A 27,761-nucleotide genomic window follows, 5' to 3' on the forward strand; every position below is an offset into this window, starting at 1 on the left:
TCTCCACTTGATCCTTCAAACTGTTATCAATTAATATTAATACCTACTTATATTTTATAAAATAAGAGGAATTATTTTTTAATAGATTATTAGAGAATTAATCGTCTATTCGTCTGTCATATGATTAATGATTATGCTACTGTAGTACTGTGTATGTAGACTATAAGGTAAAATGTGAAATATTTATACAGTGTATAGTACATTCGTACAATCCACGTTATACATAATATTAGAGTATAAATATGAAGTGAATATCAAGGAGGTTATAATATTTATGAATAGACAGTGTCGACTTGTATTATTGTTTATAATTATACTGCATCAGTTGTCTCCTCGCAGTCTTAGCGTTCAGACGTGTTTTCTTGTGTCGTGCTACTTATCTTATCTTGCTGCGTATTATCGCTCTTATTTTAGTTGTGCGTTGGTTATGCCGTCGTCATCGGGCGGCACAAATCGTGCCGGCCAAAATCAGATTTCAAAAAAGCTTAAAAATCAACAAGTCAAAAACACTGCCGGCCCCGGTTACCAGATAGTCGGCAGGGATGGTAAGCCAATCAAAAATACTTCTTGTCCAATTTCACCAAGTTTTCAACAAATTATTGACAACCCGCCGACTCTAGATATATCTAGCTCCGCATTTAATTATAGCTCTTTATCTACACAAACCGCAATTACGCCTGGGTCTACGGCTATCGATATGGATGTGATCGTTAATGATCGTTCTAATGAGTTCGATACTAGTTCTACGTCTTCTTCACTCAATGCTACTTCTATTCAATCTACCTTCACTACCAACAACGATATGTCCAACACTAATAAACATATCAACTTATTACAAAAGTCGTTTGCGCCAGATTATATCGGGCCTATAACCATTCTTGTTGAAAGTACGGACGCTAATATAAATTTAGGAAACTGGCATCCTATTAAGGCCGCTAAATTTTTCTCTAACAATTTCTCTGGTATTACTAATATTAAACCTGCGGGTTCAAAAAAAATAAAAATTTCTTTCGACACAATTTTTAATGGTAATTGCTGCTTGAATTCAAACATCTTAAAGGAGAATAACTTTAATGCAATTATACCTTCTACGCTAATTTTTTCTTACGGAATAATAAAATTAGACACTGCAGTCTCAGAAGCTGAATTTTTCGAAGGCGTCCGATCTTCAGTCAAAATTGATGCATTCAAACGCATCAGTATTAAAAAAGATGATAAAATCGTTCAAACCCGTATAGTTGAACTTAAATTCGTCGCTTCGAAAATACCATCCATAATCTCTGTATTTAATATGATTTTTGATGTCAAGCCCAGTGTCCGGTCTCCCGTTCAATGCAATCGTTGTCTACGTTTTGGACATACACAAAAATATTGTCGTAGCTGTCCCAGGTGCAGTCACTGCGGTGAAAACAATCATTCGGTTGATTTATGCCCACGCGCTCAAGCCACTGATCCTATATGTCTCTTCTGTAAGCAACCTCACTTAGCCACTGATCGTAGTTGCCGTGAATGGACCACTCAAAAAGAAATTAAACACATCATGGCCACCGAAAATATTTCCTATAAGGATGCCTTAATTTTTAAAAAAAATAATTGTTACACTACTGCTTTTTCTTTTTCCGATATTGTTAAGAGCCAGCCTCCAATTTCTGAAATATTAAAACCAAATATCTCCCTAGAGGAAGAAAACTTCCCCAAGCTAAATAATCACCATCATTATTTCAATTCTAGGAAGACAAAGCAAAAATCTCGCTCCCCGAATAATAAAGACAAATTAAATTTACCAGTTGAACCTAATTTTTCTTCACCTAATGGTTGCTGTTTAACCAATCTCCCTAATCAAAGCCTTACCGAAGACAATAACTCTGTTGATCTATCTTGGATCCATTCTCTTTCTCTTAAGCTCTCTGAATCTCTTATAAATTCCCCCTCCCTATTTTCCCCTTTCTCACCCGCCTCTCTTCAGTCCCTAATTGAATCTTCTCTAAATTCACTCCTTAATATTCCAGATTCTAATTTCACTTCTGATTAGTCTTGTATTATACACCAAATGTCCTCACCACAGTTAAGAAAATACTAAATATATTGACTCAATAACTAACATATTACAATAACAAAATAATTTAAAATTACCATGGCTTTTTTACAAAAATATAAAAACCAGAATATCTCAAACAATTATACTAACATTATTCAGTGGAATGTGAGAAGTCTCCCTGCACGTCTCCCATCCTTACAACACCTCTTATCCGATCATAAATGCTCAATTGCACTTCTCTCTGAAACCTGGCTTTTACCTTCACGTGCCCTTACAATGCCACAGTTCAAAATCTATAGATCCGACCGCTCTGATGGCTATGGTGGTGTAGCTATTGCTGTCCATAACTCCTTCAAATCCAAACTAATTCCTTTAGATATCGCTACCAGAAACAGATTTACCCACTGTAAAATTGACATCATAGGTGTCGAAGTGCATCTTATCAATTCACACCCTCCTTTAAAATTTTGGTCCTGCTACATCCCCAGTAATTCTAATGTTCCTTCCAATTTATGGCATGAATTTTTTAACCTGATATCGCATAATACGCTACTGGGTGGCGATTTTAACGCATTTCATCCTGCTTGGGGCTCTCAACTTGCATCCCGCCGTGGTTCTCAGATCTATGATTGCATTAACTCATTAAGTCTTTGCTCTCTCAACGATGGTAGTCCTACACATGTGGGTCGCCCCAACTCATCTAACTCAGCAATTGACTTATCTTTTTGTTCCCCTGATATAATCTGGTATCTATCTTGGAAAGTCCTCAATGATCCTCACGGTAGCGATCATATCCCCATTATCATAACAGCTAATTTTAACAGAATCACCGATCCTGTACCATTTTGTTCCGATTTGGATTCCTCACCTCCAATCTACTTACCCTTTAACTTCAATAAAGCCAACTGGTCATCGTATTCTCTTCAAATTCATAATTCTATCTCTTCATTGACAAATTCTTCCTCTCCAGTTTTTTCCTATTCTACCTTCACTAGTATTATAAGCAACTCCGCCGATTCTACAATTCCTAAGAAAAGATTAAATACCAATCCTTATCCACCCTCCCCTCCCTGGTGGAATTCTGACTGTACCGAAGCTGTCAAAAACAGAACCCTTTTTTTTAGAAACTTTCGTCGCTCGGGCTCCATGTCTGACTTTATTAATTACCGAAACGCTTGTGCCCAAACCACCAGACTATTAAAAAATGAAAAGAGGAAAAAATGGAAAAAATTTTGTTCAAATCTAAATCCATCTTTCCCCATACATCACCTTTGGTCAACAGCTAAGCGCTATAAAAACTGTATCAACCCTGTCAGACCTCCAGATAATGACGATTGGTTCGACTCTTTTTGTTTTAAAGTCGCTCCGTGCTATGTCCCTTCTATATCAGAGGTTTGCCCTTCTGATCACTCTCTATACTCTCCTCCTCATGTTCTCACTAATATTTTTACTATGTCAGAATTAAATTTAGCCATATCTTCACGGAAATCTACTGCGTCCGGTCTTGACAACATATCACCTATTATGCTAAAACACCTCCCTTCAAATGCTCTGGTTTACCTTTTATCTATTATGAATAACATTCTATCATCTAATCAGGTTCCTCCTTCATGGACATCTTATCGAGTCATCCCTATCCCCAAACCTAATTCTAATGTTTCTTTTCGTCCAATTGCTCTCTCTTCCTCTCTTTGCAAAGTTTTCGAATATATGCTGAAAACAAGACTTGATTGGTGGCTAGAATCCAACTCTGTTTTACCTGCAAATTTGTTTGCTTTTAGGAAGGGCTTGGGTACCATGGAATGCCTCTCGACTTTCATTGGTCACATTTACCATGCTTTTAATAATAAGGAATTCCTTGTCGCCACATTTGTTGACATCCGCGGCGCCTTCGATTCCGTGAACATTCCTACCCTCATTACCTATCTTCTCTCATTAAATGTCCCCCCTAAGTTCTGTAATATTCTGTCTGCTCTCTTCAATTTCAGAAATCTTGTTTTCTTCTCTCCCTTTGGATCGTCAAATACTCGATCCACTTTCACTGGCCTTCCACAAGGTAGCTGCCTTAGTCCAATCCTGTTTAATGTATATATGAGTATTGTTGAAAAGCATCTTTCCCAATCTGGTCATGAATGTCTTATATACGCTGATGATTTAGTAATATTCTCTTCTAATAAACATCTTAACCTTGCTATTGATAACCTCAACTCTGCCCTGAAGGATCTGAATGATATCCTAATCAAAGTGTCTTTTGATGTTGCCCCTGAAAAATGCAAATCAATCATTTTCACTCGTCGTAGATATTTAAACAACCTTAATACACACCTCAACAATTATGTTATCCCTTTTGTTCCCAGTATTACCTATCTTGGCATCACTCTCGACCCCAAATTGCGCTGGATTCCACATATTTCAACTCTCACGGCGTTTGTTTCTCGATGGTCCAACTTCCTCCGATCAGTAACTGGTACTTGGTGGGGCTCTCACCCTTCAAGTCTATTATCTATATATTTGTCTATTATACGCTCCAAACTTGATTACGGATGCTTTCTTTTCGGATCGGCTTCCTTTTCTAATTGGAAAAAAATCAATAAACTCCAAGCCTCATGCATCAGAACCATTATGGGTTACATCAGTTCTACACCTTGCCCTGCTATGGAAGTTGAATCTACCTGCCCACCATTTAATATCAGATGCCGCTGGCTTGCCGGCAAATTTCTCTTGAAATCATTATCCTATAGCGATCACCGTATCTTTGACACTTATTACTCACTGTACCTTAATTGGCGATATGTTCCTAAATCTATGCCCGTATTATCAGTTATAGCACATTCTATCTCAAATTTCCATCAATATATTATTAATTCAACTAAACTCCCTCTTTACGAGCAATCCTACGACTCTCTTATCTTTTCCCCTCAGATTCATTCTGATAATAAATTTTTTGATCTATCCTCCAATGATTTTAAATTCATGTCTTCTTCCTCGGTCAATGCAGCCGTTTTGAATTATCTTAATGAACGCTTCCTTAACTTCATCGCGGTTTATACTGACGGATCAGTCTCCCCTCTCTCCGCTGGATATGCGTTTTATATTCCTGATCTACAACTCTCTTTTAGCAATAACCTTCCCCCTACGTCTTCTTCCTTTACAGCTGAGTGCTATGCCATCACCGAAGCCTTAATACTTATCCAAAATTTCCCCCCCAATAATTACTTAATTGTATCAGATTCCATGTCGTGCCTCCAAGCCTTAAATTCAAACCCATTTAACTCTCATCTGTCTCCACTTATTCTTCGCATCAAGTCTCTTATTTTTACATTAAATCAAATTAACTATAACATCCACTTTCTTTGGGTTCCTAGTCATACAGGCATATATGGTAATGAAGTTGCAGACCACCTGGCTAAATCTTCATCCAATCTCATCTTTCCTTCCTTTTATCAACTCCCCCATTCTGACTTCACACCTCTTATAAAACTATACTCTAATAATATTTGGTTCTCTCTCTGGAACAATCTACCTGCTGATTTCGCCTCAAGTTACAGAAATATTACACCAAATATCCTTAAAAAAACCTGGTTCAATAACCTACACTTACATAGACCATATATAGTACAATTTAATAGGCTACGCATAGGGCATCACCTTCTACCCAGCCACTCCTTTAAACTTGGCCTTAATGATTCTCCGTTCTGTACTCTTCACCTGAATGAATGCATTTGTGACTTATCCCATATTCTACTTGACTGCCCTGCCCTACAACTCAAACGCATTATTTTAGTTAATGAACTTAAGACTCTTGATATCCCCTTAAATATCCACTCCATACTTAATACAAAATCTACTACCGCCATTAAATTAATAATTACCTTTATATTGGATGCTGGCTTTATTATTTAATATGTATTATAATGTTTAATGTATAATGTGTTTTATGTATCATCTCTGTAATAGTCGAGCTGTCATAGTTGTATACTAATAGCTAATAAAAAAAAAAAAAAAAAAAAAAAAAAAATTATACTGCATTTTATATTAAAATTAACTTAAATATTGTGGAACTTAACTAAAATAAACTAAAATATTAATGCATATTATAAACTATGATAAGATTGCCTACAACTATTAATTGAAACTAGAAATTATTTTTCAAACAGCTGATCACTGAACTAATTTGGGAGTTAATGAAAATTAAATAAATTATTCGTTATTTATAAAATACAATCGTTAAATTACTAATTATGGAATATCTATATGGTAATCAGTTATTTTTAAATTATGGTAATCCTATGCTTTTCCTTAATTTTAATTGATTAAAATTATTTTCCATAATACCTAGTATTTCACGTTAATGTTATTTTAATTGAAAAATTGTCTTAATCCTTGGAGATAGAATTGATTACCAACCTATTGTACATGATTTATAAATTTATAATTAATTATAGTCTATTATATTATTATGTATAAATCATATTTAATGAGCTAAAATATGCTTTAATGTTGACCAATAATAATTAGATATTTTTTTTTTTTATGAAAAAACAAATATACCTATTTTGAAGAAATACTTGTATTTTTTTTTTAATCCATTACCTACCATATTCTATTAATGGTTGCAATCATGTTTATACGAACCTATGCTCAATCGGTTGTTTACAAATGGACTAATAAACGATAAATTACGATTTGTTAATAGTCTAAGTTCACTTATAAAAAAAAGTAGTTTGGTAACTGTTTTGCTGTATATTAGGTATAGTGTATACCTCGTAATAATTGAGTAAGTCTTAGCAACGTATTTCCTAATATACATTATGTATATTATGTTATAATATATAACTATAATGGTATTAAAATAATTTATCATACCATTAGTTCCCTATGTGTTAGATTATTTGTTGTCGAAAATATTGAATTACATATGAAAATGTCATTGTGTGTGAAAAATATATTAATTCACCTTAAAAATTTCAAGTATCCTCAAATCATACTTATAAGTTAATTAAAGTAACTGAAATTGTTTTTCATTATTAAAGTATCTAATTTCGTCCAAATATGAATTTGAAAGATCTATAAAAAATACTGTGTTTATAATTTTTTTTAAATATTTTGTCTTTAGTATGAAATATTTATGAGAAATTTTGTTTTATGTTTTCAATTTATAGATATAAATATTTAGCGTCTTATAAATTTTAATTACAAAGTAATTTATACAATTTTTGTGATTTTAATATTGTCGAAATTACAATTTAAATTTGTATTTTAAGTAATAATTAAAGTTCACATATGTATTGAATACAGCTGATTTATAAGTAGGTACCTAGTCTAAAATGAGATAACTATCACAATTTACAGAATTAAAATATGTATGATTATATTTTAATATTATTTTATGATTATCATAATGTAATTTATATAATATAATATATTATAATATATTATATTCAAATTAGAATTTACCACATTAATGCGACTTGCTGTGTTAGTTATATGAAATTTCGTTAAAGACTAAATAAAGAAAAGCTCATTTTAACGTGTGAATAGAAAACTACGTATAGATAGCGTTGTTTGATTCAATTCTTTCCAATAGTAATATCATAATAATATTAGTAATAATATAATTTATCTATTTTATTAAACTTTTATATTACATTTTATAGCTTTAAGTTTGTATAAATTATACATGAAGCAAAAAAAAAATCATTTCATAATATGTAATTTATATCCTTGTAATAGGCAATAAAAATAATTATGATAGGTATTATAGACTGATAGGATTTGCTCAGAATCAGTGGCGTGACGTGGAATCATCAATGGTGTAAGCTGAAAGCAGTTACATAAACTTGTTCCCACTTATACAAATTATTTTGTTTTCTATCCTTAGAAAGCTGAACATTTATCTTATGGTTTTTACTTTACAGAAATTAAATAACATTTTTTCTTCTTTACCGCACTTAACGTACCTATGGTAAAATTATTATTCATAATACCATTGTCAGTATCACTCATCATGATATAATTTAAAATATAAATATTAAAAAATTTAAATTATTGAACTTGATTTTAAATATTAATAAACTAAGATTATAAGAGCCGTGGCCACTGGTTGATAACAGTCCCTGCAATGATGCAGTGTCGTACCAACTACCAACAAAATGAGTAAAATAAATAAAATGACGTCAATTAAAATCATGATGGTTGCGGGTCTGGGGTCATATAACGCATTTGAAAATCGCATATACGTCGGTACCACCACCTTATAAATTTCTATATACTAATTCAAATGTAATTATATTTATACTAGCTATTAACTGTAATTTTTATGAATTTCTAGCTTAAAATAATTTGCAAATTTTCGTGATTTTTACGTATATTGTCAAAATTCAAACTTTGAATGCTTGTAAAAAAAAAATTGTGACTATGTTTTTCTTTTATTTTTCAACTACCATTGTAAAAATATGTTAGGAGCCTTGTATTAAATTGTCAAAGCTTTTTTTACCCAACCAATACATTTTTATCGATATTAATTTAAAAAAAACTAATAATGATCGAAAATTGCATACGCCAATAAATAAATCAGCTCAAGTTGAATTTTTTTGAAAATTGCATGGTGGATAGAATATACGTATATAAAAGTTCGGTGAACATTTCATGTATCGATGGTCATTTGTTTTACAGTTACATCAAAAACCAAAATCGATTTTGTCGAAAACTGATTGCACGTAAAATTTCACGTTTTTTTTTTAATTTTTAGTTTGTTTATCCCAATTATTAAGAAAAATATTGAAGATTTTATACTTTTACCTCTACCCAACTAGATTCTCTTTCTGATCGAACGAGGTACTGAAGTATAATCGAAGCACTTTTACTGCCCTAAAACGTGATGACAGACACAAAAAAAAAAAAAATGGTAAAATTAATACATGCCTCTCCCCGCTCAGAATCCAAAATCCCGATACTATAAGGTACTCAGTATTGTGAAATATTAATAGGTAATAGGAATATATATTTTTTTTATTGATAATAAAGCTTCAACAACAAGGTCATTAGCCTGCGGTAGGTTTACATTGTAATATGGTTGGGAATTACATGATTATGTGTTAGTAGTTTTTACAGTTTTAAATATTTACAATACAATTTGTTAGTAATGAGATTTTTTTCAGTGTTAGATTTTAGTGTCAATGTATTTTAAGAATCTGTGTATTAAGTGAGTATTGTGTTCTCCTAGCGCTTCCTCCATTGAAGAAGGTTGGTTGAGGATGGATCTTTGATTGGATTGAACGCATTCTTGCGTTGACATGCAGCGGGAAATCTATAGGACTATGTGTTTGATCGATAGTGATTCGTTGCACTGGACACAGAGAGGATGTTTTTCATGTTTTATGATATGTATATGTGTGAATACGAATATTGTTCTATTTATATTAGATTCTGAACGAAGTGATAAATGTATTGATTTTACAATGATGTGTTTTTTTTTTGTGTCTGTGTACAGCATAACTAATCAAAATGATGCTTCAATTTCAAACTTTGGGAGTGATTTCCGATGTAAAAGTGAATATCCTTGGTGCATTATAGAGATCAAAAGTTAACATTTTCCAACAGTTTTCAAAAAAATCGAGAAAAACAAAAAAAAATGACAGAAAAACGGGAATTTTTACGCAAAACCAGTTTTCGACCAAATTGATTTTTGTTTATATGGTTGTAATTCAAAAACTAATCACTGTAAATACTTGACATTTTCACGAAATGTTTATGTTAGTGTTATCTATATACAGTTTAATTTTCAAAAATGTTTGACTTTTTTTGAAATATTTATAGACCACTGAAATTTTCAACTTTTTTGAGAATTTTTTTTTGAAGTGTCGGTAAAAAAATGTTGGATGATCAAAAAAACTTGAAAATTTAATACAAGTTTACTTATGAGTTGTTCTTATTGTAGCTAAAAAAAATTAAAAACCGTTAGTCACAATTTTTTTTTATAAGCGTTTATATTTCATATTTTTACGAAATCTGTCGAAAATGTGCAAGTAATTTTGAAGTTGAAAAATCATAAATTTTTTTGTGTTTTTAACTAAGAATTAAAAATACAACACTAAATTTTCCATAAGTTTTCCTTCAAGTAGATTTAGAGAAAACTCGAAGCATCATTATAGGAAAATTTTAAGTGCATTTGAATTTTATGCTTTTACGAAATAGCGTAACGATAACGATTTATCCTGAAACTATTTTAAATATTGGTTATTATTCAAAAAGTATAAGATAAGTCGTAGATACTTGAAAATTTTACTAGTTATTTAGATTGGCATTTTCTTTACATGATTTAATTTTCAACATATTTTTTTGAGATATTTATAGATAACTGAAATTTTCAATTTTTATAAAAAAATTTTTTTGGCCAAATCTAAATACTTGAAAATTTAATACAAAGTTCCTCGTAAGTTATTCTTATAGTTATTAAAAAATTATAAGAATACATAGGCATAATTTTATATAAAAGTTTTTCTTTTTTAATCTAAGATTTGAAAATCTAATACAAGGCTCCAATCATATTTTTACAATAGCAGTTGAAAAATAAAAGATATGTATATGCACAATTTTTTTTTTTAAAGCATTCAAAGTTTGAATTTCGACAAAATACGTAAAAATCACGAAAATTCGCAAATTATTTTAAACTAGAAGTTCATAAAAAATTTTCCTTTTATATCTAAGATTTGAAGTTTTTAATAATCTATAATATATCCTAGACAGATAAGGGTAGAACACGATTGCGTACGTTTGGTCTTTTTGGCAACACGATTGCGTATGTTTGTAGATGGGTTAAAAGTAACTTTCAGAAAAAAAAAATAAACACGATTGCGTATGAAATTGTATGCAACGTTGTCAAATTTACCAATTTCATCGTATATAAAATAAATAATAATATAATATAATAAATATCGAATACATTTACAGTTCTATAATAATACATAAAAAAAAAAAAAATAATAAAATTAGATTAACTTAATAATATAAAGTAATTAATAAATAAATAAATCGTCAATTATTATTTTAATAAAATTATCGTGAATAAATAAATAAATAAAAAAATATGTGAAAAAAGGTCGTTGCATCAACGTAATCGTTCTATTTACTTAATCTATACATTTACAACTTATTTGATAATTCGATTGACAAAAAAATATAATTTCATAAAATAAGACCGATTTTAATTCAGAAACAGTTAAAAATCCAAACAAGTCTCAAAAATCCAAAAAAAGCACTAAAAATTAAAAAAAATCATTTTTATTTCGTTCATAAACAATCCAACGTTAATAATTTCTTTTCTATTTTTTTATTACAATATTATCTAAATTAAAAAAGAAAAAACAAGTACCTATATTTTTTTTAAGTTAAAATTTTATTTTGCGGGCTTTGAGCTCAGCTTAATCAATGGTTAAATATTAAATGACTACATAATATATATATTTCATAAAATGTTATTTTACAATATTTATTAATATAAAATAAATATTTCTACTAAAATTTCAAAAATTACAAATAAATTTCTACGGGCCCTCCGGCCCTTAAAGTATTCGGGCCCCTGTACTCAAGGTCCATCAGACCCCCTTGTGGGTGCTCTGTATACCGGTATGAAAATTGGCAACAACGCTTAAAACTTCGTACGTAATCGTGTAGTTAAAAAACTGCTAAAATCGTACGGAATCGTGTTGCTTAAAAAGGTATCGCCGATAACGAACTTACGCAATCGTGTTTTACCCGACAGATAAACCGTCTCCGTTCAGAATCGTTTTTCGTATACAATGATACTTATCATTACATTCAAATTTAACCTACCCTAGTTAGAGGTCCACCCCACCCCCTAATGTACAGCAGAGCGATACCCACTTACCTGCTTTTTATATAATTGCTATACTTATTGGTACAAAATTAAAATACAAATATCACAATATTATTGTTATCTTGTTCGCCCCTATGCCTATGCGGCTATACCGTTGATATTAAACATATGGATACGGCATTCTTTTATACATTCTACATACGCTGTTTAGGCCAACATAACGGAGAGAGAAACGATGGTTCTCACTCGCACACATCTTCTGTGTGACAAGGAAAGTAAGAGAGAGAAAACATAATAATATGTACAGATAATTGATTAGATATTATTATTTTGTTAGCTTACAGATTTTTGTGTTATGCCGCATCCATTAGTTTAATATCAATGGGCTATACACGTCTGTATTGTTTTTTAGGTTAGGTTTATTATTTATTAAATAACGTAAGGGTGTACAGTATAGGACAGGTTACAAAGAATGATTTAAATTTTGAATATTTATACATTTTTATTAGTATTTAATAATATTACAAAAACTAATATAGTATATATTACAGAATTACAGGATACCTACTCTTAAAAATATGTTATTTGTGTACCCAAGTGACAGAAATTTCATTAAATTATAGAGACCGACTTTCTTAAGGCGGCAGTCTTAATACGGTTTTAATACATTTAACTAAATTCATTATTTATTTATAAATTAAAATAAATATTGATAGAATCTATACATATTGGTTATATGATTACGATACATATTACAATTTAAATTTTGTTTTAATTTTTTGGAGCAGGTATTCAGCCTTCAGAGCCCTGTTAATGTTTAATCACAACTCATAAGGTAATATTATATTATATATAGATATAATATAATATAATATAAATTTTTATTTTTAGATTTTGAACGAAGTGAGGAATGTATTGATTTTATAATGGTGTATGATGTTTCAAACTAAATAATAAATTGCAACGGTTGATATCATTTTTTTTTTTTATTTTGTATTCTGTTCGAACTAAAATATACAAGATGATTCATTAAGCACACTCATCCCAACTTTTTACTTTAATAAAAAATCCAACTGAATTTCGATTTTTGGAATTTTCCAATATACTCAAAGGCCAATTTTTCCAATACTTGAATTTGTTTGTACTACTTATTTTCTAACGAGAACCCCTCTTTTTTACTGTAAACTATTCTGTGGGCTGTGGCTAATTTTTCATGAAAATGTTGATGTACATAATTTGAAATTCAAACAAGTACCTAATAGTTTCTCAATTATTAAAATGTTCATACCTTATAGTAAAAATAGTCTTACATAAATATAAAATAGATATCTAATATTATATCTTTATTACACTTCATCTATTTTTACAAATTATTAATGTTGATGGATTAGTATTAAAAACTAACATTTAAAATCACCATGGCCATATATCTTTTTCATCCATTATCATGGACATAATAGTTATGTTGTTATTTTGGTGGAACAAAAATTTAAATAATTAAAAAACTATTCGTACGGATTTAGATTTATGATACGCCAAAATAGAATGGGTGGTTCTAATTAAATAATAAAAAAAAAGGTTAGAAAAACAGTACATACTCTTCCACAGGACACATTAGTAGTTATAAGTACATAAAAATCTCAAAAATTTGAAAACATTTTTTGTAAGTGTATTTAAAATTTTCAACAATCAGATTTTGAGAACACCGTCTACGTGAATCATTCTATTGAAAATAATTATTTTTATATTACAATTTTTAATTATATAATAGATTTGTAATTCTTGCATAAGCTCCCTTTGTAAAAATCCTGGTTTATCCAAAGATAAGATATGGTATCTTTTTATATTGTCCATATATTTAAATCAGTGGCGTAGCTAGGATTTTTTTTTTTTTTAGGGGGGGGGGAGTTGATCAATTTTTTACACAACGGTGCATTAAATACCTACTAGCACGGCCGAAGCTATAGAAAACTAACAAAATAAAGATGACAATTTAAAATTAGAAAAAATACAATTTAAGACTTTTTGAGCGAATATAACAGACCATTAAAATAATTTTTAAATTTTCTTAAAATTTCAGGGGGGCTGCAGCCCCCTCAGCCCCCCCCTGGATACGCCACTGATTTAAATTATTACTTATATAGATAGATAATCAAGAATATTTTATGTTTATCGTTATCGATAACAATGATCAAACGTATTGCAACCCATCATATCTCTTTTAGGCCATGTTTACCAATCGGTAGGTTAGATATGCCATCATAACTTCATCAGCCATAATGTCTCAACAATAAAGTCTTTATGTTAGGTATAAATTAGGAAAAAAATTGGTTTTTGATTTATCATAACCTTAGTTTTTACTCTTTACCATACCTTATCTAGTCTAATCAAACAAAATTTAACCCTAATTTGATAAATAATACTTATTAGCATTAATGGAATATATCAACAAATTATAAAAACAAAAAAATCCTTTTTACTCCCAAATATCATATTTATTTGTTTGACGTATAATTAGTTTATGATGGAATTAGTTTATTTAATATTACAAAAAAAAAAAAATTCACTTCTAATGTTTTTTTAATCATAAAAGTTATTAATATGACTATATTTACATTCCATGAAAATATAACATTTTTACATTTATGAGATTAAGATGATAAATAACTTACAATATAGGATAATTTTTAAAATAATGATATTGTAATATAAATTATTTCGTAACGTATAGTATTTTTGAAAACATTTAACATTGTAATAATATTATAATATGTCCTCTTAACTTATAACTATTTAACATTCTAAATAATATTGTACATAACAATGATAAAAATTATTTCATTATTTATAATGAAGGTATATAAAACACAATATAATATTGTATCATCTTGGTTACTCATGGTTGTCATCATTTATTTATTTCGATATCAATAGAGGAGATCCTACACATTTGTATATTGTAATACAAAATGTATTATTGAAATATTTATTTCGATTAAAAAAAAATATTCTTATAAATATAAAACACATTTTAAATGTATGAGCATCTTTGTAATTATTTTATGTTTTATTGTTTAGATAACATATTTATTATTAATAGTTCTAATTGAAGTATTAAAAGTATTATTTTAATGTGAATTATATCGTACAAGAATATTGTTTTTATGAAATGAAAAACCAGATAATTTAACATTAAAAAAATTAAAAATTGATCTATTGTAATTTTAAATGTTTAATACCTATTATTAGGTATATGAAATAATTTTATAAATTTGAAAATGAAAACAACTTCAATGATAAATGGTTTTATTAGTTTCAATTATTTTTTTAAAACATTTATGTTTCACATGGTTTAAATTCTTATAATTTTTAGTACCTAAAAGAAATCGTTATGAAATATGAGTAAAATAAATTTTAAGCTATTAGCCTTACCAGTCCCTATGAAATGGTAATAACATTAATTGATAAACTTGATAAAGCACGAAAATGAACCAATATTTACTGTTGAATAATTTCGTTGTAAAATAATATTGTTATATACATGGAATAATATATGTATTTTGATCACTTTTGTCATTTGAAATGTTATTTTTGTATACGGTTTAATTAAATTAACCTAATAAAATATGTGTTAAGCATTTAAAGGAGAGAAAACAATGCCATTCTGGATGTAATTGCATGTCATTTTGGTTTCAACCATTTTACAAAAGTCATAGTGAGTTTGCTTAACAATATAATTTATATTTTATATTTTAATCATAAAAAAACGAAACGTTTATTAAAAACGACCTTTTAAAGTCTGAGATAATTAGATCATCGAAGGTGTTTTGCAGTGTTAATAATAGCTGACTGTACTTTTTTTTATCATGACCTGAAGTCCGCGGCGAGTTTGTATTAAAGCCACTTATGTTCCATCAACAATAAACCAGCTGCGGTTAAATGGTAATAATTGCATATACTATTACCAGAGAGCGAGAGTTACTAAATAGTGGAACTAGGATTTCTCTTTATTTCATTTTTTTTAAATGAGGGGGTTAGGGTTTGGGGGATTTATTTACATGAAGTGTATGCGATATATCGTTACAAGTTATAATGTCTGGTTACAACGCCATTTCTTCTCTATAGTTGCGCTAATGGAGTTAAAGACATAGAGAAAACACACACACACATAAATATTTTACTAAACGGGTTCAATGTGAGCATGATGTGATATGTGTTGTATACGATGAAATAATAGAACAAGAAAATAAAATCAACAACAACGACAACAACAACAACAATAATAATAATAATGCTATAACGGGGTTTTGGATTTTGGGTTTCCTCGGTGAGCAGGACGAAGAGGTTAACTGAGGTAAATGTCATCGGGTGCCGGATTCAGCTGGTGATAACTGTTGCGCCGCTCGCCACCCGGCCGATAAACATAAGTGGTCTGATTCTTGTTCTTGAGTATCGACTTAGGCGTCGTCCTTGAGGACGATGTGGCGGGGGCGGCCAACGGTTCCGGTCTGGAACGGTGGTCGACTGGGTCTGGAGCGGCCACCGAAGAGGCCAGTGAGGCGTTGGACAGTCGAAGAGTGTCACACGTCCGTTGCATCTTAGTCAGTTCCTTTCTGAGTGTCTTGTACTCATCCAGGAACATGTCCAGCTGCGCTGTGTGGTAGTCGTACGTGACAGACGCTCCGTCAGACATAGACAGTAGAGAATGGTTGCTACCGGTCAACTGATTGTGCACCTGGTTACCACCGGGCCCGTTTCTGTGGTTGTGGTGATGGCTACCACCACCCCCACTCAGTCCACCGTAAGTCCGCCGCCTGGACGACAGCGGATCGAGTATTGGGGTTTCAGCAGCTACAGTGGGTAGCCCGGCACCACGACCCACTGGAATGGCGGGCAGCCGTCGCTCTCGGGCGGGCGATGACGGCAAGCTGGGCGGCGTCCAATAGTACGACGGATGGTGTTGGTGATGGTATCCGCCCGAAGATCCACCACCGTAATCGCGGCCACAGCTGGCTGTGGACAGGTTTAGGTAACTGCTCGACTTCTGACTGGCCGCCAGTTGCCTGAAAAACATTAAGCTGTAAGTATACACTATATACCAGTCGTGGTTATCAACCTTTTTAGACTCGCACAACATCTACTAAGTTTGAGAATAATTACTATGCACCACTTTACCAAAATAATAACATTGTTTTTTATTTATCAAAAATGTATGTTATTTTGGACGTATGGAATTTTATTTTATTAGAAACTACGAAATCATGATAATAATATAAGCATTCAAAGATTCAACGCGTGGAAATGAAAATGAAATATATAAAATAATAATTATTAACATTAAATATACCAAATAATACATCATGTAATGATCTATTTAGTTTTTTTTTTATAAAGGGATATTTTCGTAGCATACATCCTATGATGCTGCACTATACATTTATTAATCAGTGTGAATAGTGTGACATCATATTGTATCTTGATTAATTAATTCGGTTAGTGGCTTCTCTTTATTATTAACTCCATTAAATAATTTATTCGGTCCCGACCAGGTGTTATTTAACTATTTTGATTTATAGGTTCGTAAGGAATAAGCCCAATTCAGGAGTGTTGCTAATATTTTTAGTTTTTAGGGTTTCCAACTTATGTACAAGTACTTGCTAGTGTTAAAGTATCTAATACGTAGTGTTTGTGACCGATACTTGAATAATTTTTAAACGACATCCTTAATAATTATATATGCAATATTTTATTATTAAATATTGTATTTGCACGGAATTTTCAAATAGTAACTTAACATCGTAAACCGTGTTTTTAAACTATTACGACTTTATATGATGTGTGTGATGCCCAATTTTACATCTATCTATAAAGGTTTCCTATAATACTTTTCCAAGTACCTACGACCATTATAATTCTATACATCACAACAATCTTGAACTCGTAAATTATTATTAGTGCCCAATTATGAAGTATAAAGACCGTAAAAGCCCCCTAGTCGAAACAACCTTGGCGCCGCTGGTATGCCACTGGCAATACGTCTAGCAATATTAAATCATGATACATGACGTATGACATACATAAAATACTGTAATAAAATATAATACAGATACTACCATAATATTTTACTAATCAAAATACGGTCGTATACAGCTGCACTGCAACAAATATAATGTCATGTAACTATGGCCAGTGTGATCTGATCAATTGTGCGGTGGATTTGTAATTAACTGAAAAAATAACTGTCCTGTTTGAATGAAAACAACACGACAAACGTTTACACGATTTGGTATTCGAAATTTTCTGTTGAGTACACATTTAACGGGTTCCCAATGCAGTAGAAACTACTACAACAAAAAGTTTCAATGTGTGCTTATGCAGCTCACTTCGATCTTGAGATTATGATAAAGTTCGCTTTGTTAAATATCCAAAATCAAACAATAAACAACGAATATTGATGTTCGGTTTATAGCTTTGCAAAACCACCATTAAACTTTACCGGTGTAAACATGGTATTTAGAAATGGTATAACATAAATGTTGGTGTATGAGCTCAAAACCACGGAGATAATTATTTTACTTATGGCTTATGAATTTTCTTTGTGTAGTCTAATACATAGGTCGATTTGGTGTGGCATAATTGTATTAAACGTCCGTTTTATACTAAGTGATTTTAAAATTGATGTCTGAGTTCCGAAAGCAATCTTATATGGTTATAATTTAATTCCATTAATTATTTTGCGTATGTATACTAATTGTATAGTACCTATTATTGTACTATATTATACTGTTATGTTTATTATTTATTGTTTGCTGAAGTAAATCTAATAAAATGCACTTGGAATAATAATCATCTATTACATCGGTTCACGTAATGGAAATATGAACAACCGAATAATGAGCGAATATCTATTTTAAACAAATTTACTGCGTTCCAAACATATATTTTAACATAGTCGTAATTTACGATTCAGGTATCTATTTTTCGAGTTAAATATACAAATGTATATTGCATAGGATCTCATCGAATGTATTAATCCGATTTACATCTTACAGTACCAAATAGGGTATTTGAGTTAAACTAATCATACATTTTTATGTAATGTACACTTAATATTAATATTCTATCCAACAATGAGAATTCAAAAATCAAGATTTTAATTTTATTTTAAAATAACTATTAAACTATAATATATTATTATTACGAACATTTGAAAATTGTACACAAACATAAAGTGTTTTATGAAGAGTATATTAGTAATTTTAAATTACTGATTGGTGATATCTCCAAGGAAATTTTTTAAATTGAGTTTAGTTTTCAATAGTTTATTTTTTTATTATTATGATAGAAATGTTCTTAATAAATTGAAATTTAAGACTAAAAATATTTATGGAATTTAATTTTAAAGTTTTGATACAATTATTCAATTCTTATTTATTATATTTTGCTCTTATGATAATTACAACGATTTTATAAAAGTTTCATATTATTTTAGTATAAAATTTTGATCAATAAAGTTCAAACATTCAATAACATTATTGTGTGACAAAAGAGTAAAAAAAAAGTCATAAAAGTTATTTTTTGTAATATTTGATTAATAAATCCTTTTTAAATATTTTTATGTTCTCTTTTTAATAAAAAGTTACCTCAAGAACAAAATTAAATTTCACAGTGATTTAATAATTAGTAACAATTGCATAAAGTAATTAATATAAAATAATTATATATAAAACAATCTACAACCCTACGAGAGCTAAAAAATTAAAGTTGTTAGACAAAAGAAGAAAAATACTTAAATGTGTCGATTTATTTTTAATCAGTTTCGCAGAAGACAAATGCCTAATTACGTATAAAAGATTTTTGTAAGTATTCATTTCATCATTCTTGTTTTGATTTTAATAAATTTATAATCATAATTCAAAATATAAAATTTTTCATTAGTGATTTGTGGATTATAAAAATAATTGATGCATCTTAAATTCTTAGTAATTTTCCCTAATACTCGTGTTCAGTATAAAATAATATGTTGTTGGCTTTGTAGGCATGATTTTGTTATTTAGCAAAAATTTTGTAATGACATTAAGATAAATAAATATTATTATTTGAACAAATAATAAAATTAATTTAATTTAAGTTTTAAACTCATCTTATTTTTAGAATACATTTTTTTTGTTTTATTATATTTATTTTGTAATTATTTTTTGTGTAAATATTTTAATACTGTATTTCAGTTAACTACTTAAAACTTTATGAAAATATTAAATACTGAATTATTTACTATTATATATATATTTTTTTTGAATAACTGCATTTTATTTTATTTTAATAATATAAAAATAATAGTTAATGGCTTAATCTTAATATTATTATCATACAAACATTTTAATTAGTATAAATTAAAGAAAATTAATTTTTGATTAGTATAGTGAGATTAAGAATATTTTTAAGTTCAATTTTCAAACAATGAAAGTTGTTTGATAGTTTGGATCGTAATTTTTTCATACCAAGTTAGAATCTCGAACTGTTCGACAAATCATTAGAAACTATAAATTTATATAATACGAGTGTCTAGAGCGGTTATATCACTTTTTACGTTTAATTTACTTTATTGTACATAATGCATACTATAGAGCAGCGTTTCTTAAACTTTTTTATCCATGGAACCCTTTTTAATGTCCACTTTTATCGTGGAACCCCTACTTCTTTTTAGCTTTCTAGTTTTTTTAGGATTATTTGCAAATAAATTATAATATTGAGTAGAAGTATAGATTATTGAATGTATAGAGTTAGCTGATAGATTATTCCATATGGCTTATGCATTATTATTTAATATACAAGTATTATTTTCCATAATGGATATTTTAAGGTAATCTTCTTGAACATTTAAAAAAAAATTACTTAAGCTTCGCGGAACCCTGAAGTGATCTATGCGGAACCCCAAGGTTCCGTGGAACACAGTTTAAGAAACGCTGCTATAGAGGGAAACATCTGAATTGTCAGTTGTCTAATTGAATCTGTCAGTATAGACACTAACCTTGGATGATCGGACGATATAGACGAATCGAAGGATAGTTGGCTTCGACTGGTATTGCTGCCACCACTGCTACGACTTCCTAGTAGTAAAGGGGATTGACTCTCCGATGGTCTTGGCGTGTACACAGTGTTTCTTCTGGTGTTTGAGCTAATTCCTGACCTAATTTTATGATTTCAAACAAAGCATTAAAATAAAAAATAAAATGTATTTATAGTGCTCGTTGGTCATGATCTTATATACTTCAACGAGTGCATTAGAATGTTCTTAAATTGTCTATAAAAAAATTGAACATAGCAAGCAATTTATAGTTTTAACTCTTTGGTCTGAATTGTTTCATTTTTATATTTTAATACACAATAAATACTAATGAGTTATAGTAAATATTTTTTACTCACCTAGGAAGTGTTTGCGAAATTCGGCGACCTTTGGTTGGAAGTAATGTGTCCAATAGGTCAGGCACATTTTTTGTATTGAACAATTCCTGTCGACCGGCCGCAGTAGTGTAAAGATGACCGGCTGGAAGAGATTCTTTATGTAACACATGATGATGCAATGTTACTTCACCCAGGTTGCACTCTAAATAAGTTTTCTTTTTTTCATCAATTGGATCATCCGGCAAAATCCGTGGCCTATTGGAAAAATTAAAAAAATTAAAATAATTATACTTTGAATGTTTTCAATAATAATATTATCAGATGTTCAAGTAAATACTCTGAACATTTTTGAGTAGTTAGTAGATTGTAGGGTTGTATTACGTATTTGTATATGTGTAGCAAGGATATGTTGCTAAAACTCCTGGGTGGTCACCCATCCGGGAGCTAGCAACTGTGGTCGATACGCACGCTCAGTACATTTACGCATATTGAGCGTACGACCGTGTCTCACCAAGTCAGTTTCTAATTATTGCAAAAAGTAGAAAATTAATGATTAATGGTCAATTCCAAAACAATGAATAACATAATTTTTTTTGATTTTTGGTAATCTATTTTTTAAACCATTATTATTATATACATATACCTTTTACATTGTTATTTAAAAAATAATTAACGGTTGTTGTTATTCTTAAACTGTGGAATCAGAAAATAATAGTAATCTAGTAATAGATAAACACATTCAAAATTGGTTATAAAGGAATTCACAATTTTCTTTTTCTTTTAGATGCTATTGAAACCGAAAAAAATAAAAATATAAACTGTACATTATTGTTTAATTAGGTATGCCATAAATGTTATAATTTGATTGTAGTGTTATTATTTAGAGTAAAGTAAAAATTGGCAAATTATATAAATGATATACTATATTTTCTATTCTATCATTTATACCTACTATACATAATCGTGGATAAAAGATTAGATATGAACAATAAAATAACAGATAAAATATGGATACAATTTAAAATGAAATTAAGTATTTAATAAAAATCAATATTCCTGATAGTTTTTGATAGTGATACATCGTATAACTGTAATAACATATATTCTACAAAAATTGACCACAAATAAAATAATCGCACGAATTTTCGGGTAAAATAATAAAATATTAAAATACTAAAGCACCAAATATATTATCAAATTTTTATAGCACACTAGATGTGTACTAAATTGTCAATATTTAAGTGCAGGAACGCCCAATTCAAAATTACTTTTGAACTGTAATTTTCCTTTTATATTATAATATACATTTTTATTGAAATATTAAAGTTAGTTTAAGACCATATTACATAACGAATATAAATAATAATTCTAATCCTAAATAAAAACATTACTATCTGTTCATAACTTGTTATAACTAAACAGTTATTTTTACAATACTAAATGCTATTGATTTTGTCTTTATAGTAATTTCTTGAATGTTAGTTTTTATATTTTAGTATTCAATTTACAAAATATATATTCAATGTTTATTTGTGTGCTACCTATATATGAATGGTAACCTCTTATTTCTTAGGTAGACTATTTGGGTGAGGAATTGTAATATAAAAATAATATCATTTTAAAATCCGTCTTTGTAAAGTTTTCTCATGATTTTTTAAAAATATGATAGAAAAGTTACAGTTTTTAAAAACACAAAATAAGATATTATAATATGTCCAGTTTCCAATTGACTGGATGCAATAATATTTTATATGGTAGCTATTATATGAGATTATGATGTTCTATAACATTAAAAATATACGTTTTGGTTTAAAATCTATTGTTCAGGTTATTATTTTTTTTTGTAAATAACATATGATTTTATTGAATATTACAATCTATACAGATGTACAATAAGTAATAATGATAACAGCAATAAGAATGAGAACTATGAATTAATAATGACTTGGTAGGAAATCTCACATTAGAGACACCTATTGGCTTTACATTTTGTTCAGGTTATTATAATTTATGAGTATAAAACCAAGAAGTTATTTTATATTTCGGTTTTTGTGATATAATTTATACATATTTTGAAGATGGTTAGCATGGTTAGTTTATAATAATTTAAAAACTAAATAATTAAATAATATGGAATATTAATAAAATATTGAACTTAATACTTTTTAAAGTATGTAATAAAAATTCAATTATAGTTTTAAATGCCAATTTATAATGTAACACTGAATTTTAAATTACATTTATAGCATTATCTTATATTGACGTACCTGACTTAGTATTATACAATACATAAACATTTTAACACTTACACCTATAAGATTTTACAAGAAATTAAATTCTCATAGCTAAAATGCTTAGTTTTACAGAAAATTACAAAATATAGACAAAAATGGTTATTTTATTTTCAACTATGTCTAACGTTTAATTACTTTAATTTGATTTAGTCAATATAAATTAGTAAAAAGGATGATTGATTTTTTTGTTATGAGTATTTTAAACATATAAAGGTTAAAATTAAAATATTTGTTTTATATAACATAACTAAGAGACAATTCTAAACTAATTTTGAACAAATATTAAAACACGCTATCTGTTTTTGTCGAATCTTAGATTTGCGTGACATTATGAAATTGTTATTTCTGCATTATAAAAGTTATCGACTTTATTAAAGAATGGAACATAATGTTTAACTTAAAACAAGAATAAATTATCGATTAAACTATAAAAATGTAATATTTTACAGATGATTCAGTACGCATATTTCTAGTTATGGAATAATAAGAATATACATTGTATACAATTGAATAATAAATTAATACAACTTTTTTCGAGCTACAAGTTTAAAATTAAAAATTTGTACGTAGTGAAATGTATATAATCTTAATAGATACTTACTCAAAGATAATTTATTATATTTTTACCACATTTATTTTATTTGCATTTTGTCTTTGGACACGTTTTCTAATACAAAAATTGAATCATATAATATAAATAGTTTCTTAAGATTATTAAAAAATAACGTTTCGTTGTACCTATATTTTTGTAAAATGTCAAACAGATATTTGGAACTGTCTAGCTCACAAAACATAATTTTCAACATTGAGTGAGTTAATTTTTTTAAATTCTTATTTGTTATTAAATTTTCTGTTGCTAATAGTTGACAAACAAAATATAATATACTGGCTCAAAAACCTGATAATGACAAAAAATTATAGTTTTTCAATACCAATATATCTTAGTAACCATGTAATTCTACAAAAAAAAAAAAAAAAATATAACTATTTGTTCTTAGTTCTATACCAGGCGCGGATCCAGAGGGTGGGCCCGGGCGCACCCAAAATTTTCAAAAACAATAATTTACATTTTGAATATTGGCATTCAAGTTGTTATTTTAGAATTTTTTCTATAAGTTTTAAAATTGATTTTATCAAATGTATTATATATTATGTACTAATCGTGCACGGGGAGTATAACAAAACAACATTATATCTATAGGTACCTTTTATAATAAGTTATTATTAATAACATGTAATTGTCCGTATGATTAACCTAATTTTATCTAAATTTGATATACCTATTGTGGTAAATACATATTTATTAGTGTTAAAATGCATAAAATCTTAATTTTACTGTATTATCTTTTGTGGTTAAATTTATGGGCCCACCCAAAAAAATATTCCTGGATCCGCGCCTGTTCTATACACAAATAAACAATGCTGTAGTATATAAACATTTAATTAGTGCACTAGCAATAAAGGTAACATTGCCAAAAATTGGTAAGAAATTTAAATGGACGATCTAACGGTAGCTAGAGAACACACGTGGTGGGCAAATACAAAGTATACATGTGACGTGTGTGATCGGCCATCAGCGGATACACACGACAAAGAAACCATATTCGTGCGATATGCATGACAAGTCTTTCAGTACCAAATAGTGGTCAATTGACGATTCAATAGTGGGCACATATGGGAGAGAAACCATATACCTACGATATATGTGACTGTCGCGTATTTATCTCCCGTGTACGTTTGCTAGTGAACTGTCAAATTACCACTATTACTAAACGACTTGTCACATACATTGCACGGATATGGTTTCTCAACCGCGTGTGTCCGTTGGTGAACCGTCAGATCGCCACTTGTTAACACCTGTTTTCATCAGCGAACTGCACACGGGAGATGAACTATATCCGTGCAATGTATGTGATAAGCCATTCAGTAAAAGTGCCAATTCGATAAGACACTTGAGGACACATGCGAGAGAGAAGCCATATTCGTATGACATTTGTGATAAATCTTTCAGTAACAGTGATCATTTGAATAAGCACCAGAGGGGCGTACACTTGAAAAAAAACTTTATCAATACGATGTATTTGAAAGTCGTTCAATAAAAACGGCTACTTGATGATACACTTGCTGAGAATTAAGGACTGGATCTTAGATATAATATGATCTATGCTCTGTATTCATAGATGGTAGTTATGTAATCGTTTTAAGTTCAAATGTTCATTTTTTATATGTTGTTGAATAATAATAGGTATGTATAATACTATCTGTGATAGTTTTTGAATATTGCTATTGTTCATTTAAAGCATAAACAAATTACATTAAATAAATTGCATTATTAACTAGCAAGATCAACAACTTGTAATCATCCAATTATTAACAAGTTATGTATAAAGAAAATTCACACTCATAAAATGTTTGTTCAACTAAAATATGTATCTATTTCTTTGCGTTACCATGAATTATACACCTTCTATAATAATCATCATGTAATTCATGTAATTTTTAGTTAAAAATGATAATGTATGTATACTAAATAAAATATGAATGTTATGCGATTGTTTGACAGAGACAACAAATATTTGTAATGAAAATTAACAATATAGTTTATTCAGAGTTAAATTTATTATCTTAGACAATAAATCTTACCAACATTTAAATTTGTAGAAAATATTTTTTTTCTGATTAAGATATAAGAAATGATTTATAATTTTATTCAAATGATAATACACATAAGTGAAAATTTTACGTATTTGACGCCAAAACACACTTATAGATTATATTTTTATCTAGGCTCACATGAACTAGTATATTTATATGATATGTGGATACACAACCCGTATACCAAATGATTAAGTTGATGTGTACCTAAGGTAAGTCTAACTCGATAATATATAAATTCTTTCTTGAAGAACGCCAGTTAAGATTGGAAAGATACTGACGAATTCTATTCCTGATTTGACAAAAAAGTGTCGCTCTCTTAAATATGATTTTAAAAACAGGTAGTACGACGGGGGTAGAAAAGATTTTAATTTGAAAAGAAGAGGTCAGGGTGCCAGACTTTGTCGACGGCTTGTGAAATGTCAAGAAACACTGCTGAGGTGTAAAGTTTTTTTCTAGGGAGCAGGTGATAGTATCAGCCAGATGGTGTATTTGGTGGATAGTTGAGTGATGTTCTCTGAATCCAAATTATGTGTCAGAAATTAGTTTCTTTTCTTTGATGATTGGGTAAATTCTGATTAATATTAATTTTTCAAAAAGTTTTGAGAAGAAAGGTAACAAGCTAATAAGTTTGTATGATGAAGGGTTGTCTATAGGTTTAGAGAAAAGAATAATTGTGGCGAGTTTCTATGGGATTGGGAAGTGAGAAATTCGGAGGATAGCGTTGACGATATGGGTGAGGAGTATTATAACTTTATCGGGAAATTTCCGGGCTATTTCGGCTGTTATTAAATCGTGTTCTGGTGAATTTCCTAATGGAAATTTTTGTATAACTGGTTTTATCCCGTTTAGGGCGAAAGGTTTGGTCGGAAGAGTCATTGGAAGCGGGCTGTCTAGAAAATCATATATTTTGTTTTCTATAGAAGGAATGGTGAAATCATTAAGGCTAAAGACTTCGGAGATGTGTTGTCTGTGTGTTTCTGCTTTTTCTTTGTCATTTATTGAAAGACTGCCTTCAGATTTTTTAATTGGAAATGATACTGTTTTAATTTTTAGAATTTTCCTGGTTGTTTTCCACAGTGAACTGTCTTTTTTAGAAAGGAGACTGGTTTGTTTACTGAAGTTTTCAGAGCGTTGTTTGGCCATTTGTCTTTTAAGTAGAGCGCATAAGTAATTATAGTTGGTTTTATCGGTGGAATATTTTGTTCTCTGACAAGTTGTTCTAGCTCGACATTTTTGAACAATAAGAGGTCTTAAATAGGGAGGCGGTAAGAAATACTTTTGATTGTTATTATGATTTTTTAGTTTAAAAGAAGACCATGCTGCGTTTTGTATTGATGATGTTAGATGTTGAATTGATTCCTCAAGTTCATTTGAGGATTTTAAGCTAACGTTTAAGCTAGTATCGTTAGCTAGTGCCAATTGGAATTTGTCTCGGTTTATTATTTCATTGATTAGTGATGGATTTGTTTGTGTTTTTAGTGGAGCGGTATCAAGGGTGAGAAGTACTGGTGAGTGGTCTGAGTGGGGA

At 29.4% G+C, this 27,761-nt stretch overlaps 4 protein-coding genes across 6 annotated transcripts in view; 3 read left to right on the forward strand and 1 right to left on the reverse strand.

Moving 5' to 3' along the window:
* Positions 1-427: 427 nt before the first annotated feature.
* Positions 428-2,779, forward strand: LOC149058843 (uncharacterized). Its single transcript, XM_089218484.1, has one exon. It carries the CDS (start codon positions 428-430, stop codon positions 2,030-2,032), a length of 1,605 nt encoding a protein of 534 aa, XP_089074610.1. The 3' UTR covers positions 2,033-2,779.
* LOC149058844 (uncharacterized) lies at positions 2,315-3,503 on the forward strand. The gene is made up of 2 exons (XM_089218485.1): positions 2,315-3,430; positions 3,498-3,503. The coding sequence occupies exons 1-2, from the start codon at positions 2,315-2,317 to the stop codon at positions 3,501-3,503; spliced, it is 1,122 nt and encodes a 373-aa protein (XP_089074611.1).
* A 91-nt stretch (positions 3,504-3,594) lies between these two features.
* LOC149058845 (uncharacterized) lies at positions 3,595-6,028 on the forward strand. The gene has a single exon (XM_089219784.1). The coding sequence runs from the start codon at positions 3,611-3,613 to the stop codon at positions 5,939-5,941; it is 2,331 nt and encodes a 776-aa protein (XP_089075910.1). The 5' UTR covers positions 3,595-3,610; the 3' UTR covers positions 5,942-6,028.
* Positions 6,029-14,349: 8,321 nt separating this feature from the next.
* kek3 (leucine-rich repeat, immunoglobulin-like domain-containing kekkon 3 protein) overlaps positions 14,350-27,761 on the reverse strand; it is a 189,234-nt gene continuing 175,822 nt past the window's right edge. For all 3 annotated transcript variants that reach the window (XM_089220247.1, XM_089220246.1, XM_089220248.1), the window contains 3 exons: positions 21,303-21,536; positions 20,908-21,066; positions 14,350-16,939 (listed from right to left, as the gene is read on the reverse strand). In XM_089220247.1, coding sequence (XP_089076373.1) covers positions 16,222-16,939; positions 20,908-21,066; positions 21,303-21,536 — 1,111 coding nt within the window. In that variant the 3' untranslated portion in view covers positions 14,350-16,221. The remainder of the gene's footprint in view (positions 16,940-20,907; positions 21,067-21,302; positions 21,537-27,761) is intronic.

This window comes from Diuraphis noxia, unplaced genomic scaffold (genome assembly GCF_037042655.1).
Source record: "Diuraphis noxia isolate RWA-SAM2 unplaced genomic scaffold, SU_Dnox_SAM2 contig0002, whole genome shotgun sequence".
Lineage (NCBI taxonomy): Eukaryota > Metazoa > Arthropoda > Insecta > Hemiptera > Aphididae > Diuraphis > Diuraphis noxia.